The 17,676-nt window shown below is 52.3% G+C and overlaps 1 protein-coding gene across 1 annotated transcript in view; it reads left to right on the top strand.

Annotated features, from left to right (window-relative positions):
* The first annotated feature begins 5,451 nt into the window (after positions 1-5,451).
* The window catches only part of ARHGEF17 (Rho guanine nucleotide exchange factor 17), a 222,470-nt gene continuing 210,245 nt past the window's right edge, over positions 5,452-17,676 (top strand). The window contains exon 1 of the mRNA XM_074979935.1: positions 5,452-11,863. Coding sequence (XP_074836036.1) covers positions 8,246-11,863 — 3,618 coding nt within the window. The 5' untranslated portion in view covers positions 5,452-8,245. The remainder of the gene's footprint in view (positions 11,864-17,676) is intronic.

The raw sequence follows: 17,676 nt of genomic DNA, 5'->3' as shown, positions 1-17,676 counted from the left end.
CTCGCACAGTGAGGCCCTGATCTTAGCTAAGCCGCTGAGGCACTAGTCACACTGCTAGCTACCTTGATGGCCTGAGCTGTCACATGGCTATATCAGGATCTCATGTGTATCAAAAAGCTGAAAATAGCTGCGAGCTTAAAAATTGAAAGGCAACGGACTGCAAATCGTGGTGCTGATTGGACCTCACAGAGCTCTCAGCAAGGTTGGTGGCTGTTCCTGTCTCTCCACAGCAGCTCAGCAGGGTTCTGAGGGTCAGCGTGACACCCAGACCCACTGATAGCTCTGCAGCCTTCTTGGCTAGCTAACTAGTTGTCCTGCCTACTGTCGGATTTGGGCTTTGAGAAAGCCTGGCAGAGATGCCTGTACAGACAGCTCCAAGGCTTCTAACAGAGCCCTGGGTTAGACTTTACAGACCAGATTTCCCTTTGTCCGTTTGTTTTATGTACAAGCCGCCTCTGAACTACCTGGTCCCACTGAGCCTTTAATAGCCATAAATGGGATCAGAGCAGCACGGCTCCGTGCTGGAGGAGCTGCCCTGGGACAGGAGTGTGGTTCAGTTGGTTAATTGGCTTTTAGTTCCCTAAATCGAGGGGGGTTCAAACTTCTTCCTTTGCAGACCCCGAAGAATTTCACACAGAGTCATTTGGACAACTTAGATGTTGCCTATCGAAACAAAAAAAGCAGTCGAGTAGCACTTTAAAGACTAGCAAAATAATTTACTAGGTGATGCACTTTCATGGGACAGACCCACTTCGTCACTATTTAGATGTTGCCCGTGGAGCACAGTATGCATTAAACCGCGGCACTAAATTAACTCGGGGGCCAAAAATGACCAGCAGGCTGCATTGGTTACTAGAAACTAAGACAATGTCTACACTAGACCAAGAAAGTCAACTGCAGATACACAATTCTAGCCACACCAATTGTATTGCTAAAATTGATGTATCTGCACTCAGCTAACTTGTCTGGCTCTACAGTATAGGTGAAGGTTGATGGGAGAGTTTGTCCCGTCCGTCTCCCTTACTCCTCTTGTCTTGCAAGGGGTACAGGGATTGACTGTGACTCCTGAGAGGTCAATTTCACGTGTCCATACTAGACATGTGCAATCGAACCCCAGAAGATCGACCCTGAGTGGGTCAGTCTTCAATGGTAGTGTAGATGTAGCCTAAGTCTAGACTGAGGATTCATACTGTTCTTTGCCATCCCTGACTTGCCCCAGTATCTTTAGCAGCTTCCCAGCCAATACAGAAAATACTAACTGGGCTTTTCTGAACCCAGACGTTCTGGTCTGGATTTGCTCTCATTGCTGCTGGTGTAAATTAGGAGTAACCCCACCAAGGCAGGTATATAGCCACCGAAACCAATGGAGCTGACCCAGTATAAAAGTGATGTATCGGAGGTGGGGATCAGGTATCATCTAACTTAAACTTGGCCGGTCTGTTGTGAAAAGGTTCTAGTCTTTGTAATGTTCAGAGCAGACCCAGAGCAGCTAAAGGAACCCCCATGGTGAGTTATACCATGTAAACATATCGCATTGTGCCAGTCTAGCAAGTGACAGTCCCCTGCAACATAATGCACGCCACCGAGCCGAGGACAGGAAAGCTACTTCCCAACACTCCTTGCTTTCACCATTTGATCTGAATCAAACCACCTCCTTTAGGAAGGAGAAGATCAATGTAACATGCTGTGAATGGAGCTGTACAAACTCTGTGTGCATGGGTCCTCCCAGGACAGGGCACCAAAGAATGACTGGGGTATAGATTGCAAAAACCTTGCTTGTCACAGGGAGGAGGAGGTCTGGACAGATGCAGCATGGTGCAGAGAAGGAAGAAAACTGGATGACCATCTGCAGGGGAAGGCGGAAGAATTAACAGACCCTTTCAATGTTAAACAGATCCATGCAGGGTTGGTTACCCCCTCATTCGGCAAATTGTATCGAGGGCAGATTTATCGTCCATGATCTGCTTTGAATTGGTCCATTCCCCAGGCAGAAAAGGACAACAAATCCTGAATCTGACTGCAGACCTGCTGCCAGAGTCCCGTCCTCCGGGGTAGTTTCTTCCTCTTGTTTTTTTTTCCCAGCTGCTAGACTTTAAAAAAATGAAAGCCAGGGACAGGATTTTACTTTCTCTAGTAATGTGTAACCCTACCTGATGATGAGTTAGAAAGATCAGGTGAACCTCAGGTAGACCCAGCCCAGAGTCAAGTCCTGAGCCATGACGTTCTGATCTGGATTGTAAGAAGAAATCACCCATGGAATACAGTGCCGGATGCAAAGCCCTCTGATATAAATGGGAATCTTTACACTGTATGTAATGGGTGCTGGATCAGGCCCATCTGAACATTCAGATGCATGATGGGGGCCGTAACCTCCTCCGGTCACATGCAGCGTGGCTGCTTAGATGAGTCTGTCCCTGCTGGAGACAGACCCAAGCTGCACAAGAGCTACCTGTCTGCTTAGGCTCATCTCTGCTTCTGCGAAGTGATGGTCCCCTACCCCTAGCAACTATCCAGGCTTCCTTCTTCCCTTTGCCGTGCCTGATAGTGCTGCTGCTTGTGACAATGGCATCACAGCCTGGATGCAGGCAACTTGCGGCATCCAATGCTCTCCTGCCACACTTGCATTTGGCAGGGAGTGGTTCTGAGCGTGTAGCTGTGATCAGTCCATCGCTTGTGTTCAGGGCTAGCTATCCTGTGCACTTCCCATGCACATCCCTGCCGTTCGATGATAGGCGCGTGCTTGGCAGCGTTGCTGGCAACATGCTGCTGGTCCAGCCCTGTTTTACCACCTCCCGCTCAGACAATATTTTGTAGCATCGAGATGCTGATAAATAATTGTATTGTCCTGTCAGAGTTGCTAATGGGAATAAAACAGGGGTTCCAGAATGTTGGTGTGAGCGTGGGTCTGTCGGTGAGCTCTGACGTTCTCCCAGGAAAGGAAGCGACGGCTTTGGGAAATGGGCCGTGGATGCCTGAGGTGGGCTGAGACTCAAAAAATTTAGCTCAGATAAGGAGGAAAGAGCAGTGTGCATTTTTGATAAAAATCAAAGAGGCTTGCAGGCCTCCTCTAAGGAGCTATTTCATGTGCATCACTGAAATGCAGCCATATACGGCTAGACTATGAGGAAGATGGACCCAGGCAGGGACTGACTGGCCAAGCAGCAGGACAGGGGAGAGGGGTTTAGGGGGTCTGGTGGATGAAAGGCTGGATATGAGTAAGCAGTGTGCCCTTGTAGCCAAGAAGGCTAATGGCATACTAGGGTGCATTAGGAGGAGCATTGCGAGCAGATCTAGAGAAGTGGTTGTTCCCCTCTATTCCACACTGGTGAGGCCACATCTGGAATATTGTGTCCAGTTTTGGGCCCCCCAGTATAAAAAAGATGTGGATGTGTTGGAGCAGGTTCAGCAAAGGGCAACAAAAATGATTAAGGGGCTGGAGCACAAGACATATGAGGACAGGCTGAGGGCTTTGTGCTTATTTAGTTTATAGAAGAGAAGACTGAGGGGTGATTTCATAGCAGCCTTCAACTTCCTGAAGGGGAGCTCTAAAGAGGATGGAGAGAAACTGTTCTCAGGGGTGACAGATGGCAGAACAAGGAGCAGTGGTCTAAAGTTAGAGAGGGAGAGGTGTAGGCTAGATATTAGGAAAAATTACTTCACCAGAAGGCTGGCGAATCACTGGAATGCGTTGCCTAGAGTGGTGGTGGATTCTCCATCCTGAGAGGTTTTTAAGTCCCAGCTTGACCAGGTCCCAGCTGGGATGACTTAGGCGGGGTTGATCCTGATTTAGGCAGGGGGCTGGACTAGATGACCTCCTAAGGTCCCTTCCAGCCCTATGATTCTATGACACTTGTTCAGGCATAATGGGAAAAGAACCTGTGACAGAACAGAGTCTGCTCAGAACAGGACCAAGGCTCATTACTGTCTGTGGAAGGAATCTGTATATTTCAGAAACTCCCCTGTGACTGACAGCAAGCAGAGATTCAGCCCTACTCACCTCAGTAGGTGAGTCTGCCCAAGTTCTCCCACAATGTCTGGCCTCCAGCGTTCCCTGTAAGCTGAGCGCTTAGGTGGCTGCCCAGGAGAGAGACTCAGGTGCTGCCCAGCTGCCAGCAGAGTGCCCGCAGCCAGCAGCAGGCGTTTCCATGGTGGTGCACATTTGCACATGCCTGCAGCACATCAGAAAATTTATTCTGTCCTGCTTCCCTCTCCCAGGTATGCCAGGCCTGCTTGGGATAGAAGCGAATGTCACCTTCTAGAGATGGCCGCCTGCAATGGGTTATAAGCCTTAGTGTTATTAAGAATGAATTGGCTTGCAGCTGATGATTTTCTGTGCACCATTATCAGCAGCAGTGAGCTGAGCAGTGTACAAGCTACATGACTACACTGCTGTTTAAACCACACACATTGCCAATGAACTCGTGTGGAAATCCACCCAGCTCTGGTGCTTGGTAGTGCCATGTTCGGGGCTTCCTTCCAGGACAGGAGAGCTGCAGTTCTGGGGCCAACATGCGCTGCTTTGAGGCAGGCCCTGGGGTTATAACCCCCCCTGGGCCAGCTTTACCCAACAGCCCCAATTAGCTCCACATCAATTGCCAGCGAACCCTTTTCAGAACGTACCAGGGAAGTGCATAAGCACAGAGGGTCCCGGTTACTCATTACAGCTAGTTCCTAGCAGCGCATGGCACAAACCCTCCATGAGTTACTGATTGAAGGCTGGCTGAGAATGGACCAGGGCTGTCGTACCCTCCCCATGCTTTCTACTGCTCTTTCTCCCCAGGGAGCATTTGCTGGTTAAAATGTAACTAAAGTACAGCTCACAGGGCAGTATTTTTACAAAAGGGGCAATCTGCGGGGGAAACGTCTCTTAAAGGGTTCATCTGCCTGCCATGAGCAGGGCAGAGAAAATTGGAGGGGCACCAAACATAGATCACAGTGGAATCGTGTTGTCCTGGAATGGGATCGTTCGCTTTATTGTGGCAAAGCGCTGAGATCCGGGGCGTACAAATATTGGCCTCCAACAGAGTAATTGCCATCTATGGGACTGTTCCAGGGGATACAAGTGACTCTTCTGAACAGGGGCCCAGGTTCAGCCCTTGGGTTAGTGATAGAGCCAGGACTAGGATTCCTGCCATCCATAGACCACACTCTCCCTACTTGGGTTGAGCTGAATGGGTGCAGGATGGAGCGACTATTCACAATTCGTAAGTTCAGAGGTAGGAATTGGCAGGAAAGATTAAGCAGCCTTATCCTAAAACACTTAAAACAACTACAAAGGGTGAGGGCTGAGAGCCAAAATCTCTTTCACTTTCCCAAGTGCTTTCTAAGCAAAAGAACTATCACCCAGGGTTTGACTCTGCCAGTGGAAGAGCTGTCACCTTTCCCTATGTCCAGCAGGGGCCGCAACACAGCCAGGTTAGAAAAGAGTCCTGATAAAAAGTCTATTGTGGTTGGCACTAACTTTAATACTCCGGTGGTGAAAGCAAAGCTGAGCAAAAAATGAAGATGTAATTAGTTTGTGTCCCTCTAGCAGGTTACAGGGGGGCCTCTTGTCCATTTCCTCTTTTCCCTCTTGTCCATCTCCATCCAGCAGCCCAACCTGCAGCATGTCAAGGCTCCAGAAATGTGGGGTTGAAGTCTGTCCACATCCCCATGCAATGTTGTGCAGGCCATAGCATGGGCCAGGGGGCTGGCTGGGTGAGTGGAGTAATTTAAACTAGAAGGGTGAGGACAAAGTTTGATGTATGGCCCCTCAATGCACTCTGAAGCAGGGCTGGTTTCCTACCAGTGTCTGTACAGCACCTGGCACACCGGGCCCCTGCTGTCCACTGTGGCTCTTTGATTGTAACACAACTAACCCTACAAGCTGCTAGGTCAACGGCTTTCAGTGCTGGGGGTCTGGAGGGAAGAGCAGTGTCCATCTGGCTAGCAAGAGTGGAGCTGGGCCAAGTAAATCAAACAGCTACAAGTGCAAATTGGGCTCTGTTTGTGGGTTCCTGGCCCTGCAGTGCCCCTCTGCCACAGACATGTCCCACAGCGCAGTCACCCCTCCTCTGCTGCAGTGGGTGGTCAGGAGCCCTGCAGGGACCCCACGCTCCGTTGGCAATGGGGTTTGCATGAGCTCTCAGATGCCCACAGAACAGACCAGCAATCTGCCCTCAGCCCCTCTGCAGGAGGCACTTGCAATAGGCAAAGCATTGTCAGTCAGCTATGTGGTTCTCCTGTTTCCTGGAAGCCCCAGTCCTTCCCCAGGCAGCACCACTCCAACAGAGAGGCACCATCAGGGCCACCCCTGGTCATGGCTGCTCTTAAGATGTCTCCTTCCTGCCCAGAGGATGGCAATGGAGCCATCCTGCAGCCAGTCCCTTTTCCATGCTGTGCAGGGCTGATGTGTGGCCTGATCCCCCCTCCTGCTCCATTGTCTTCCTGCTAGAAAGATTCTGAACTTGAAGGAAACCCTTCACTGGATCCTAGGAGCAGGTTAGTGGTTGGGACTGTCCCCGGCAGACTCCTATCCTGGGGGCTTCCCATAAGCTGCTCTGCCAGGTCCATGACAGTGTTTCCCCGCCCCACCTTTTATGCAAAGGATTCTCCAGTGAAGGTGAATTCCATAACACAAGCAGGTCTTTTACGTCAGCAGAATAGGGAGGCTGCAGTAGGGGCCAGAACTATGGGGTCTCTCCTTCTTTGTCCTACTTCTAGTCATCTCTCCTGGCCTCCTCTAGGTCTGTGAGCCATGTCTGCAAGCCCCTCCTCCTTTGTATCTCTCCCCACCTGGACCAGCCTCCTTCTAACCCCACCAGCTCACTGATCCTCATTAAGCCTTCAGCTCACAGCATGTCAGCCAGGGTGACCAGGGAGAATTTCTCTGTTCATTACAAGGGGAAGTCCAAGGCCAGAGGGAACTTGCATACCAACCTAAGGGAACAAAGTGTATAGACCAAACCCTGATTACTGTAGTCAATGGGCGCTGCTGAAGGCCTCCATGTAAGACGCCTGCTTATGGATTCAGGTGCCTTTTCCCCCAAAATGTTGGCCATGATTTTTGTGTCTTTTAGACAGAGACATTATAATCTAGACTGTAGTAACCACTCTTGGGTCGGGCCTCCTGTGGTGCCAGGTGCTGTACAAACAGCACAAAAAGGCAGTCCCTGCCCCCAAAGAACTTACAATCCAAGTAAATATATTGTTATGTATACTCATTTGCATTATGGTAACATCCAGCAGCAGCAGGCCAGACTGGGGCAGGATGTACAAATACAGACCAAAAGCTAGTGGAGGCCTTGGAAAGCTGACAGTGTACATATACAAAAGGCCTTTTAAAAAGGCACCAGGCAGAGTTCATTGTTGATTAAAAAGGCAGAGGGGGGATGATAATGAACCTGCCCATGTTTTGTCCCGGATTCTTTCCTGCGCTTGGCAGACAATTTCAACAGCGTTTTCAAAATCTGAAAAATCCCAGCTTTTCTCCCTGGCATCTCCCGGCACTGAAATCCACAGGCGAAAGGAGCCCCAAACCTCTCTGCCTTCTGATTGTTTTCCTCTTTCGTGCAAAGCTCCCCCCCCCACCCCGCGACAAACAAGCCATTATATTCGTGCCCTGTCTTCCTGAAGAGGGAAGTTAAGCAAACACTGAGGAGGGGAGAGGAGGATGTTTGCTCTCCAATCAAACAGCACTTCGTATCCATCGACCTAGGCAAAGCGGCTGCAAACGTTTCGCATAACGATACACAGCAAAACCAGGGGCATGCGGGGGACTATTTCCTCTCTCTCCTTCGCCGGCCGTGGAGACGCTGCCGAAGCCCAGTTCCCAGGCTGGCGGGCTGAGACCACCCCCTCATTTCCCCAGACCACGCCCCTCCGGGAAAGTTTATTTGCTGCAGCGGGGGAAAAAAACCGGCGGAAGGAATTGAGCCCCGAGCCCGGGGATTAAGCACTGCGCGATGGGGGCTCGTCTCCCTCTCCCTTTCCGTCTCCGTCTCCGTCTCCGTGCGGCCGGGCCCGGGGGCCGCGTGGGCCTCTGACCGGCGATGCCTTCGGATCCCGCGCCGGGGTGGCGGCCGGTGGCAGCGGGGGATGCAGCTGGCCCGGGCGGGGGGCCACTTCCTTTCCCCGAGCTGCGGCGGGGAGCGGGCCAGTGAATCGCGCCGCCCGCTGGGGAACGTCGGGGAGCCGCGCACCGGCCCCGGAGCAGCCGCCGGGGGGCCAGGGGAAGTTGCCTCCAACTTTGCGGCGGGCGTGAGCAATGGCGGAGGGCGAGGCCGGGGGGCGAGCGCCCCTCCGCCGCAGCGGCTCCTTCCAACTGCTGGAGCGCTGGCTTGGGGCGGGAGCCAGCGGCCGGCCCCGCCAGCCGCCGTGCCAGCGCCAGCCCCCTGGCGCACGGGCGCAGCAGCCGGACTCCCCGCCGCGCCGCCGGCGATCGCCCTGCACCGCCGCCTGCAGCAGCGGCCTGGCCAGGAAAGTTTCCAAGCTCGCCGCGGCCGCCGCCGGCCCCTCCCCGCCGGCCCGGGGCCGAGCCCTGCGCAGCCTGTCCCCCTCCGTGCGCCAGCTCTCCCGCCGCTTCGACGCCGCCGCCCCGCCGGGCTCCCCGAGCGAGGAGGAGCCGGACGAGGACGGGGCCACCTGCTGCCCGCCCCCGCCGGGCAAGAGGGAGGCTCGGCCGGCGGCTCACGCGGAGGGCGGGGGGCCGCCGCGCAGCCCGGCTCTGAGCGAGTCCCCCAAGGCGGGGGAGGCCGGGCTGGAGCCGGGGGGGCTGTGGCCCAGCGTCACCGAGATGCGCAAACTCTTCGGGGGGGCCCGCTCCGCCGGCCCGGAGGAGGAGAGGCTCCGGGCGGGCCCCAAGCCGCCCCCGCCGCCGCCGCCGCCGCCGCCCCGCAGCTGCATCCCCCACCCCGGCCTGCTGCGAGCGCCCGCGGAGGCCAGGAGGCAGCAGCAGCAGCAGCAGCCGCCGCCCTGGGATACTTCACATTCCTGGCATAGCTGTTCCCAGCCACAGGCCGCCTGCCTCCCGCCAGCCCCCAGCTCCAGCCGCCAGGACCCGCTGCCCGCTCCCAGCTTGCCCTGCCCCCGCGCGCACAGCCCCTCGCCCGGGCCCCTGGAGAGGTCCTCCGGGAGCGAGGAGGAGGAGGGGACCCACCTGGTGGCGCCCAGGAAACGCTCCGTCCGCAAGAAGAAGAGAGACCCAGGGCTTTGGGACCATGAGTCGGACAGCGAGGGGCTAACGGGCATGGAGGCCCCGCCAGGGTGGCCCTGGAGGACTGCGGAGGGCCTGGGGCACCGGCCGCCTCCTGCGAAGGAGGGTGTCAAGAGGCTGGTGGATGGCCACAGTGAGCACGTCTGGCCTGGCCTGCTGGGTGAAACCAAGGCAGCGGGCGGCGCCGAAGGGCACCGGCAGTACGTGAGGGGCATGTCGGAAGGTGCCACCGCCGCTTCCTTCCTGCTGGGCGCAGCCCCAGCCGTTCCCCTGGTCGCCCGCGTCTCCAAAGTCCACATCCCGCCTTTCGGGCCTAGCCCCGGCGGGTCGAGAAGCAGCAGCAGGTACTCGAGCACTGAGACGCTGAAGGAAGAGGAGCACTTTGGGCCCTGCTGGCTTGGCCAAAGCCAGAACTTGCAAGGGAGCCTCAGCTTGTACAGATCCCCCAGCTTCGGGCAAAGTGAGGGCCTTGCCCGGCTGCAGCAGCAGGTCCAGGTGCGGCCAAAGCTGCCCGTGGGCATCAGCAAAGCAAAACAGGACCCACTGGGTGAGGTTCTGCTCCAGTGTGGCTCCGAGGCCGAGCGGGCCAAGCACAGGAAGTCCATGTCCAATCCGGACATTGCCACAGAGACACTGACTCTCCTCAGCTTCCTGAAATCGGATCTTTCTGAGTTAAAGGTGAGGAGGAAAAGCAGTGGGGGGAGTGACCAAGAGGAAGGGGCCTTTGGCGGTGGCAGAAGTGAGAGCCACCAGAGCCCCACCAGGCCCCCCATGGGAGGCAGAGGCCGAAGTGTGGCACAAGCCCCGAACCGGTGGGTGCTGGGCAGCCGCCCGACTCTCAAAGATCTCACTGCCACCTTGCGCCGGGCCAAGTCATTCACCTATTCTGACAAACCAGCACCACGCCGGCTCTTCCTCCAGAGCTCCATGAAGCAAAGCTCCTCGGAGCTTCTCCTGGCCAGCAGCAGTGACTGTGACAGCGTGGTGTCAGACGGCGACATGGGCCAGAGAGGGGAGGCTGAAGGGCTCCCAGTTGTCATCCAGGATCAGTATATTCAGGAAGCCCGGCAAGTCTTCGAGAAGATCCGTCGGATTGGCGCCCAGCAGGACGATGGCTTTGCGTCAGAGCAGAAGGACAGTGCAGGTGTGAAGGGTGTGGTGGAGTGTGCCGAGAGCCAGAAGGAAGCCAACATGGCCCTTCTGGGCAGCAAAGAGCAGGAGGAGTGTCTGAAGAAAGCAGAGTCTGAAGAAAACCTCTCCTGTAGGAAGTCCATGGAGGAGCTTTCAGGCCACGAGTCTAGCATGACCGATGAAGGCATCGTGACAGAGCCTGAGATGGGTCTTACCGGTGCCGCCTACGGGGACCTCGCTCAGGCTGTCACGGCATGGACACCAACCAACGCCGGTGTAAGGGAGAGCGATGCCGACAGAGTGAACGGCAAAGAGCTGCCTCTCTCAGGGCTTGCTGCTAGAATGAACCATGAGGGTGCTACTGTGGATGATGCCCTTCCTAGTAAAGCCGTGGCCCAAGGGTCCCTAGAGACTCCTCTGACCCCAAGCACCCAGCGCCGCCGGCGGAAGTTTCCCTCCGTTGGCAACAATGGGTCTGATTCCACCAATGGGGAATCTAGTGGCGAACCCTATAGATCCCTGAGCGACCCCATCCCCCACCGGAGGTGCTCCATTACGGAAGAGACTGAGAACTTCTCGGTGGACAGTAATCTCCTCGGGTCTCTGAATTCCAAGGCTGGCGTCCCAGAGCCTTTCGCCATGGCTCTGTCTGAGTGCACTGGCAGCGCTGCCAGCGACTTGTCCGTCTGTAGCGATGGAGTCAAGGATTACAACACACTGATTCAGAACATCGTTAGCCAGCCTGGTGCTATGGACAAGGTGATTGACGAGAGGGGAAATGGGAAGACAGTCAAGAAGAAATCGTTCAGTGACCCCAGCCGTCGCGGTGAATTGGCCAGCTCTGGCTTTGAGGGTCCCAGTGAGCCCATCACTGAGATGGACCAGACCATCCTGCCTTCCAGCAGTGAACCTATCCTCTCTGAGCAAAGAGACGAGGTGGGGGAGCTGGAGGAACCCAACCAGGAGGTTGTGAAGCTGGGCTCTCAGTCTGAGCACATCCTACCTGCACAGCCAGGAGGCAACATTGCGGGAGAGGCCACTCCAGGCTACAGCTTCGATCCCAAGCTGGCGGAAGTCCTGCCCCCCAGGATTATCCGGCGCAATTCCAGGAAACACACCAACCGGGTGAGTCACCAAGACACTCACGAGGCTGCATCCTTTGCTACGATTTCTGCTACTTCAGTGAGTAGGCTAAGACCCATATCCAAGCATGAACGCCACACTAGCGAGACTTCCGCCTTCCTTCCCCTCTCAGCACCTGAGTCTCCTGAGTTGCTCAATCAAAACGTCCATGTAACTGTGCCAGAATCTTCACCTGTGCCCATCAAATCCTACCCTGTACTCCAAGCGCCATCCTTGGAGGATGTCACTAAGCAATACATGTTGACACTTAACTCGGTGGACTCATCGTCTAGTGGCACTGTGGATATGCCCAGGTCATCACCTGCTACACCCACCACTTCAGAGCCCAAGTTACTGAGATGCCCAAAGCAGCAGGAGGAACACAACCCTAGCAGCACCAAGAACAAGCCTCAAGTGGTAAGTGCCCTGAGTTTTAAGATGCTTTAGCTTAGGGCCAAATCCAAAACCCAGTGACGAAAATGGAACTTGTATTCATTGTCTTCTGTGGACTTTGGAGTTGGCTCTTGGGTGTCAAATTCTCCATCCTTTCACACCGTTACAAAGCTAGGGTGCCTCCATTGGCTTCAGTGAAGTCACTCCAGGTAAATAAGATAAAAATCTGGCCCTTAACGAATTGTGACAGAAGGTTAATTAACTGCAGTCTCGGAGAAAACTCTCATTGATGTCTCTGAATTTAGACTCGGTACTGTTGGGTAAAAGACAGGTGTTGGACCCATTGTGGTGCATGACTCATTTTTTGCTTTCAAATTTAGTCCTGCTGTTTTGTCTCTAGACTTTGGGGTGCTCGAGAAGGTCTCTGTAAACTGTTCTCTTGGCTAATGGTGGCTGTTTTTTTGGGTTTGCGTTTTTTTCTTTTGCCATGACTTTTGAACAGAAAGTTGCTGTTTCTGATATTCTGCCCGTTGTACTGTAGCCCAAGAATACATCAATTGTTTTTAATATTGGTTTATATGTAAAACTTGAAATTCCTATATGTGGGAATCTCCTTAACAGGAAGAAATGCAGCTATTTTTTTTCTCCCCACAACAGAGATTCTTTCTGCCACTCTAATTTTATTCAGGCTTGTTGATAATTTATTGCTCAGGGCTTCAGAAATGAGCCAGACTTATTTAAAAAACTATCAAAATGAGAGAAACTAAGATATAACAACATGTGTAGGATATTAATAATAACCATGGGCAGCATCCGGTTCCCTTAGTAATTAATTATGATTGTGCCTTTGGTTTTAGTGTAAATAGAATCAGGGCTCAGCGCTGCTACCAGATTGTAACTTCGTGTTCAGGGAAGTTGATTTCTAGCTACAGACCACATCCCTATGTTCTGGTCTGTTGGTTCCTTTCCTGGCTGAACTCTCTTGTCAGTGGAATGTTCTGTGAAATACCCGCTTGTTGCTTTGATCTGTTTGATTTAAATATTGAGTAGATTAAGATGTCTGGTGTGCTGGAAGATGAGTGTGGTTTTTTTTTTAATTGCATTGGCTGTAGAAAGATTTTTTCCAGCTGTCCTAGAAGAATCTGAAGACCTCTAATCTAGTTTGAGCTTTCTGCTTGGAACAAGGGGCTGAGACGTCTCCACAGCAGCGTCTTCCGAAAGGTGCTTTGAAATTGTTCACTAGTATTGCATTGAGGGCACGATCTGCAATTGACTTGTTCTAAAGTTCCCTTGAAGTTACAGAGGGGAGTTTAGTTTCTTCTTTTGCCCCTTTAATCGGAAACAATCATAGTGGCTGGTGCTGTATGTAAACTCTTTTCATTTTTGGAGGTGGGGTGGGGGGGCAGTGGGTCTGTATGTGTTTTTTGCATGATTTTTTTATGAAAGCTGAATGCCGTGTTCACCAGGGCATAAACTATCTGCTAAATTGGTAGCAATTGTTATGTTGCTCCATTGTGTTTGCACCTGGTCATATGTCTTTTTGAACTTTTCTTTAGATGGTTTTCTTCCAAAGGCTTTTGGCCCTTATTTTGTACTGTGCTGCTAGACTCCTGAGAGCCTGACCGTGTCCCGCTGATTTATGGGATCTTTACTTGTCAGTGGAGCCAGTGTTACTGATGTGGTGCTGTCCTTTTTACTTTTGTCTTCTTCCCTTCTTCTAATTCCCCCATTTGTTTTGCTTTTCATTGCTCAGATTGTAAGCCCTGTGGGGCAGAGACTGCCTGCTAACTGTACCAGTATCCTGAGGCTGTGATACTTTGATTGGGGCTGCTCTAAGTTATAGTCCAGTGGAAGAGCAACACAGTCCTGCCTTGTGATGACTGTCTCAGTCTGAAACAATGGGCAAGCTGGAAATCCCACGTCCTGAGTCTAGCTGTCCAGTGGGCCATTCATTTGTCCAGGATGTCAGTGATTGAACAGCTCCTGGCATGGGGCTGATGCTGTGGCTGGTGGAAATGGGAGTGAATCTAGGCCAGGGGTCAGCAACCAAAATAGTAACAAGCCATTTTTTCTAAATCATTAAAAAACTCGGTAATTCCAGAGCCACAATGCACAGGGATACGAGACAGTCCTTAATAAATAACGTCAAACCACACTTTTTGTAACCCCTGTTAAAAGACCAGCGCACTCACAATTATTTGTAATGCGATACATGTTTACTGCAGGATGTTCACAAACTTTTTACGTATTCTATTTCCTCACACTTTTCATGTGTGTGTTTGTACCACAGTCTTCCTGACTTTCACTCCTGAACTTTCTCTCTCTCTGGAGGATGCTAGGGTGAGTTATCCAACGTTTCGAGATCGCATATCCTTTGCTGTTTAGCTATGAGTTGTTCATTTTTGGGCTTTTAGATGTTCACCGTTTATCGGAAACAATCGGGAACTTTTTATTGTTGTTTTTTGTTTTTGTTTGTTTACTTTGTAATTATAGCATCGGGAGCCACAACAAAGTCCTTACAAAGCCGCATGTTGCAGACCCCTGATCTAGCCCTATAGAGGAGTTTATAATTGAGAAGTGAGTGGGTGGGGGTGTAACAGTCTTGTCACACTGGAAAAGCTTTTGGTGGGGGAAGAACTCACCACTGTTCTGGCAGTGATTTATGGATGCTGGTTGATTGCCTGGTCCCCCATTGAAAAGATAGCGGCAGCCAAGCTGCTAGGTTGAGGCAGATAGTTGTCTGTAACCTTGAGAAGTCAGTGGTAGAGATTGAGTTGTTTCTTGGTAGAGTGAAGAGTGGACACGTCTCTCTGCCCAAGTCACCTGACTGGGAAGAGCAAGGGATCCGTAAGTCTTGTCAGATGTTTCGGTTGTGTTTGACCTTGGCAAGTGCTGTGGTTTGTTCTGTTTCTTTGGCAGAGGATGGAAGGGAGCAGGACTGGTATCAGTACTAATTGGAGCAGTATGTTTTTCTGAAAGAGACTGGGGGAGCTGGCTGCTCCATTGGTTAGTGTCTCATTGAACAAAGTGTGTGTTTGCTCATAAAGGGGAGGACGAGCGGTGAGTGCTTACAGAGGATTCTTACTGCTTATTATTTTTTTACTTGAGCTGGATCCAAAGAAGTCCTTGACTTTGGACAAATGCTGGCTCAGTCTGGACTTTTTTCCGTGACCTACTTTGCAAAATAATGGGCCAAACCAAATCCCCCAGATCCAACCACCTTAGGAAAGTTTGAGTCTAGATAAAAGTCCAGATTTGCACCTGGTCTTGGGCCCAAACAGTGCTGACCTTTGTAGCTTGGGCCTTCTTTTGAGTTATACCAATACCACAGCAGCTTTGTTCAGTCATGTGTTTTGTTTTAGGAACATTATGCCTGGAAGCAGAAGAGCTGTCATCCTTTGCCCCACTCTCCCAACTACGTTATCCTCGAGTCCTGTGTTCTCCAGAATTAAATTCTTGCCACTTTCCTTTGTTGGGATTAATTCCAAATTATTTATATGTTGATCTGATTCCTAGAGATTGATTGTTTATTATAAAGGATTTACAAGGGGGAGGAGCCCAGGCTGCCACAAACAGCAGTCTGAGACAAGTGATCTTATCTCCAACTACTGTCTGGAGATTTCAGATTGGGGAGGTTTGTTTGGACGGTTTGAACTTCGATCTTGAATAGAAAAAAAACTTCCTTTGCTCTTTGCTGGCGACCGCACATTTAACAGTATCCATCCCTTGTTATTACCATCTGGGGGAATGCTGCTAGATGCTGAGCATTTGCGATGCCCTGTGAAGTCAATGGGAGCCAAAGGCATGCTGTACTTCCAAGGTACAGGCACCACCATGCTGAGCAATGAAGTCCCATTTTGTAAATTATATTATCAAGAGATCAGGACAAAAGCCCCATTCTTTCTGTTTCTGCTGGCTCTTAGGAGGTGGTTCCTATCCCAGCTGCTTCCACCAGGAATGAATCTGGGCTGAAGTTAATAAGGTATTTAGGCCCCTAACTTTCTTGGAGCCTAAATACCGCTATGGATCTGGGCCATAACTTTCTGCCTTTCGATGGGCTTATTTTCTAAGCACTGGACAAACTTTTCATTGTTCCCAGAGTCCCCAGGCCTGCTGCTGACTCTGGTATGCAGAATTCAGCCCTTGGACTAATTAGGCCACATGCACACCATGAATCTGGCAGTGGGAGTTTTAGTATCCCCATTTTACAGATGAGAAAACCGAGACTTGTTCAAGGCCACAGGAGTCCAGTGCCAAGACCCAGGTGAGAGTGAAGGGATTCCTGGTGCCCAGATCTGTGCTGCAGCCAAACTAAGAAATCTCATTTTGTAGCGAGGAGCGTAAGGATCTTGAAAAGAATATGGAGCCATGGTTTGATTAAAGTATATGCACCTTCACAGAGAACTAAAGGGATCTTTAATGGAGTGGAGAAAGGCAGCCCCAATCGCCAGAGGTTGAGGCTAGACAAATTCATGACAGGAATAAAGTGCAATTTTTTTTTTTTTTTTTTATAACAGTGAGGACAATTAACCACTAGAACAGACCACCAAGGGAAAGGGTGGATTTGCCATCTTGTGAAGTCTTTAGGTTTTTCTCGGAGGCCTGCGCTACTCAAACACAGGTTACTGGGTTCAGTGCAGGGGCAAGTGGAGAGAATTCTACAGCCTGAGATGTGTACAGAGGGCCTGGGATGTATATGGCCTGGGATCAGGGGAGCAGGGAGCTGACAGCCTCCAAGGCTCGTGAGCAAGGTGTGCTCCATGTTCTTGGAAGGGGCAGGCCCTTGGGCAAAAGGTATGGGGCGGGGGGCAGACAGCCCTAAGTGCTGCCTGGAATGCAGCCATGTCTCCCCCCAGCCCTCAGAGCCATAACAGCAGCAGCAGCCGGGAGCCTCAGGCCCTTTTGAATCACGGGGCCTCAGATATATACCCTTGGATGTATATCACCCTGCCTGATACATGTCTAGAAGGCCTGGGATGTATACAGGAGACCAGACCAGGTGATCTAACACAGGGATGGGCAAGCACGAATAGTGGGTGGGCCGCGTGAGTGGCCCTCCTTCACCTCAGAGTGCTGCAGGGACTCCACTGGGGTTCTGTCTGCAGCACTCCGACCGCCCCCATCCACCCCTGTCTCCCATGCGCCTCTCACGCCCCGGGGAACTGCAGCCCTGTGTTTACCTGCTACTCTTTCTCCTTCCCAGCACTTCTGGAGCACACAAATCTCATGAATCATGCTCTGCTCCTGCTCCTGCTCCTTCTCCTCCGTCCCAGAGCTGGAAAGGCGCCAACAGCTGACTTGTGGCGTTCTGGCTCTGGGAAGGAGGGGGAGCGGTGGGGATGGAGCGCGAATCAGGCAATTTGCACACTCCTCCAAACGCGGTGGGAGGGAGGAGTAGAAGAAGGGGCAGGGAGCCAGTGCCCCGGTGCAGGAGAGGGGCAGTCTGGGGGCCGCAAGTTGCCCACCACTGAGCTAACAGTCACTTCTGGCTTTAGAAATCGGCGAGCGCGGCCACTCCTGAGTGAAGGGCGAAGCAGACAGACCCTCGCTCACAACACATTTCCATTGCGATTTCTTCCCCACTCTGCGCTCTGCAGAGCCAGCACTGCCAGGAGACAGTGAGCTGGGGTGAAATCCTGGATTCATCCCTAGATTCTCATCCTCCTTGGGCCCCTCCTCAGCAGAACGATTTGCTAAGGACTGGCCAGCCAGCCCCTTTGACTGCGGGGCTGCAGGGGGGTCACAAAGCCTTGAGAGCTAGTGAGGATTTGTGTGGAGGAAAGAACCCAGACTGAATTTGCGTAGCAGGCAGTTGTATGGATCCAACTGGTTTCGGG

Source organism: Carettochelys insculpta, chromosome 1 (genome assembly GCF_033958435.1).
Source record: "Carettochelys insculpta isolate YL-2023 chromosome 1, ASM3395843v1, whole genome shotgun sequence".
Taxonomy (NCBI): domain Eukaryota; kingdom Metazoa; phylum Chordata; order Testudines; family Carettochelyidae; genus Carettochelys; species Carettochelys insculpta.
This window is presented reverse-complemented; position numbering and strand designations above follow the sequence as displayed.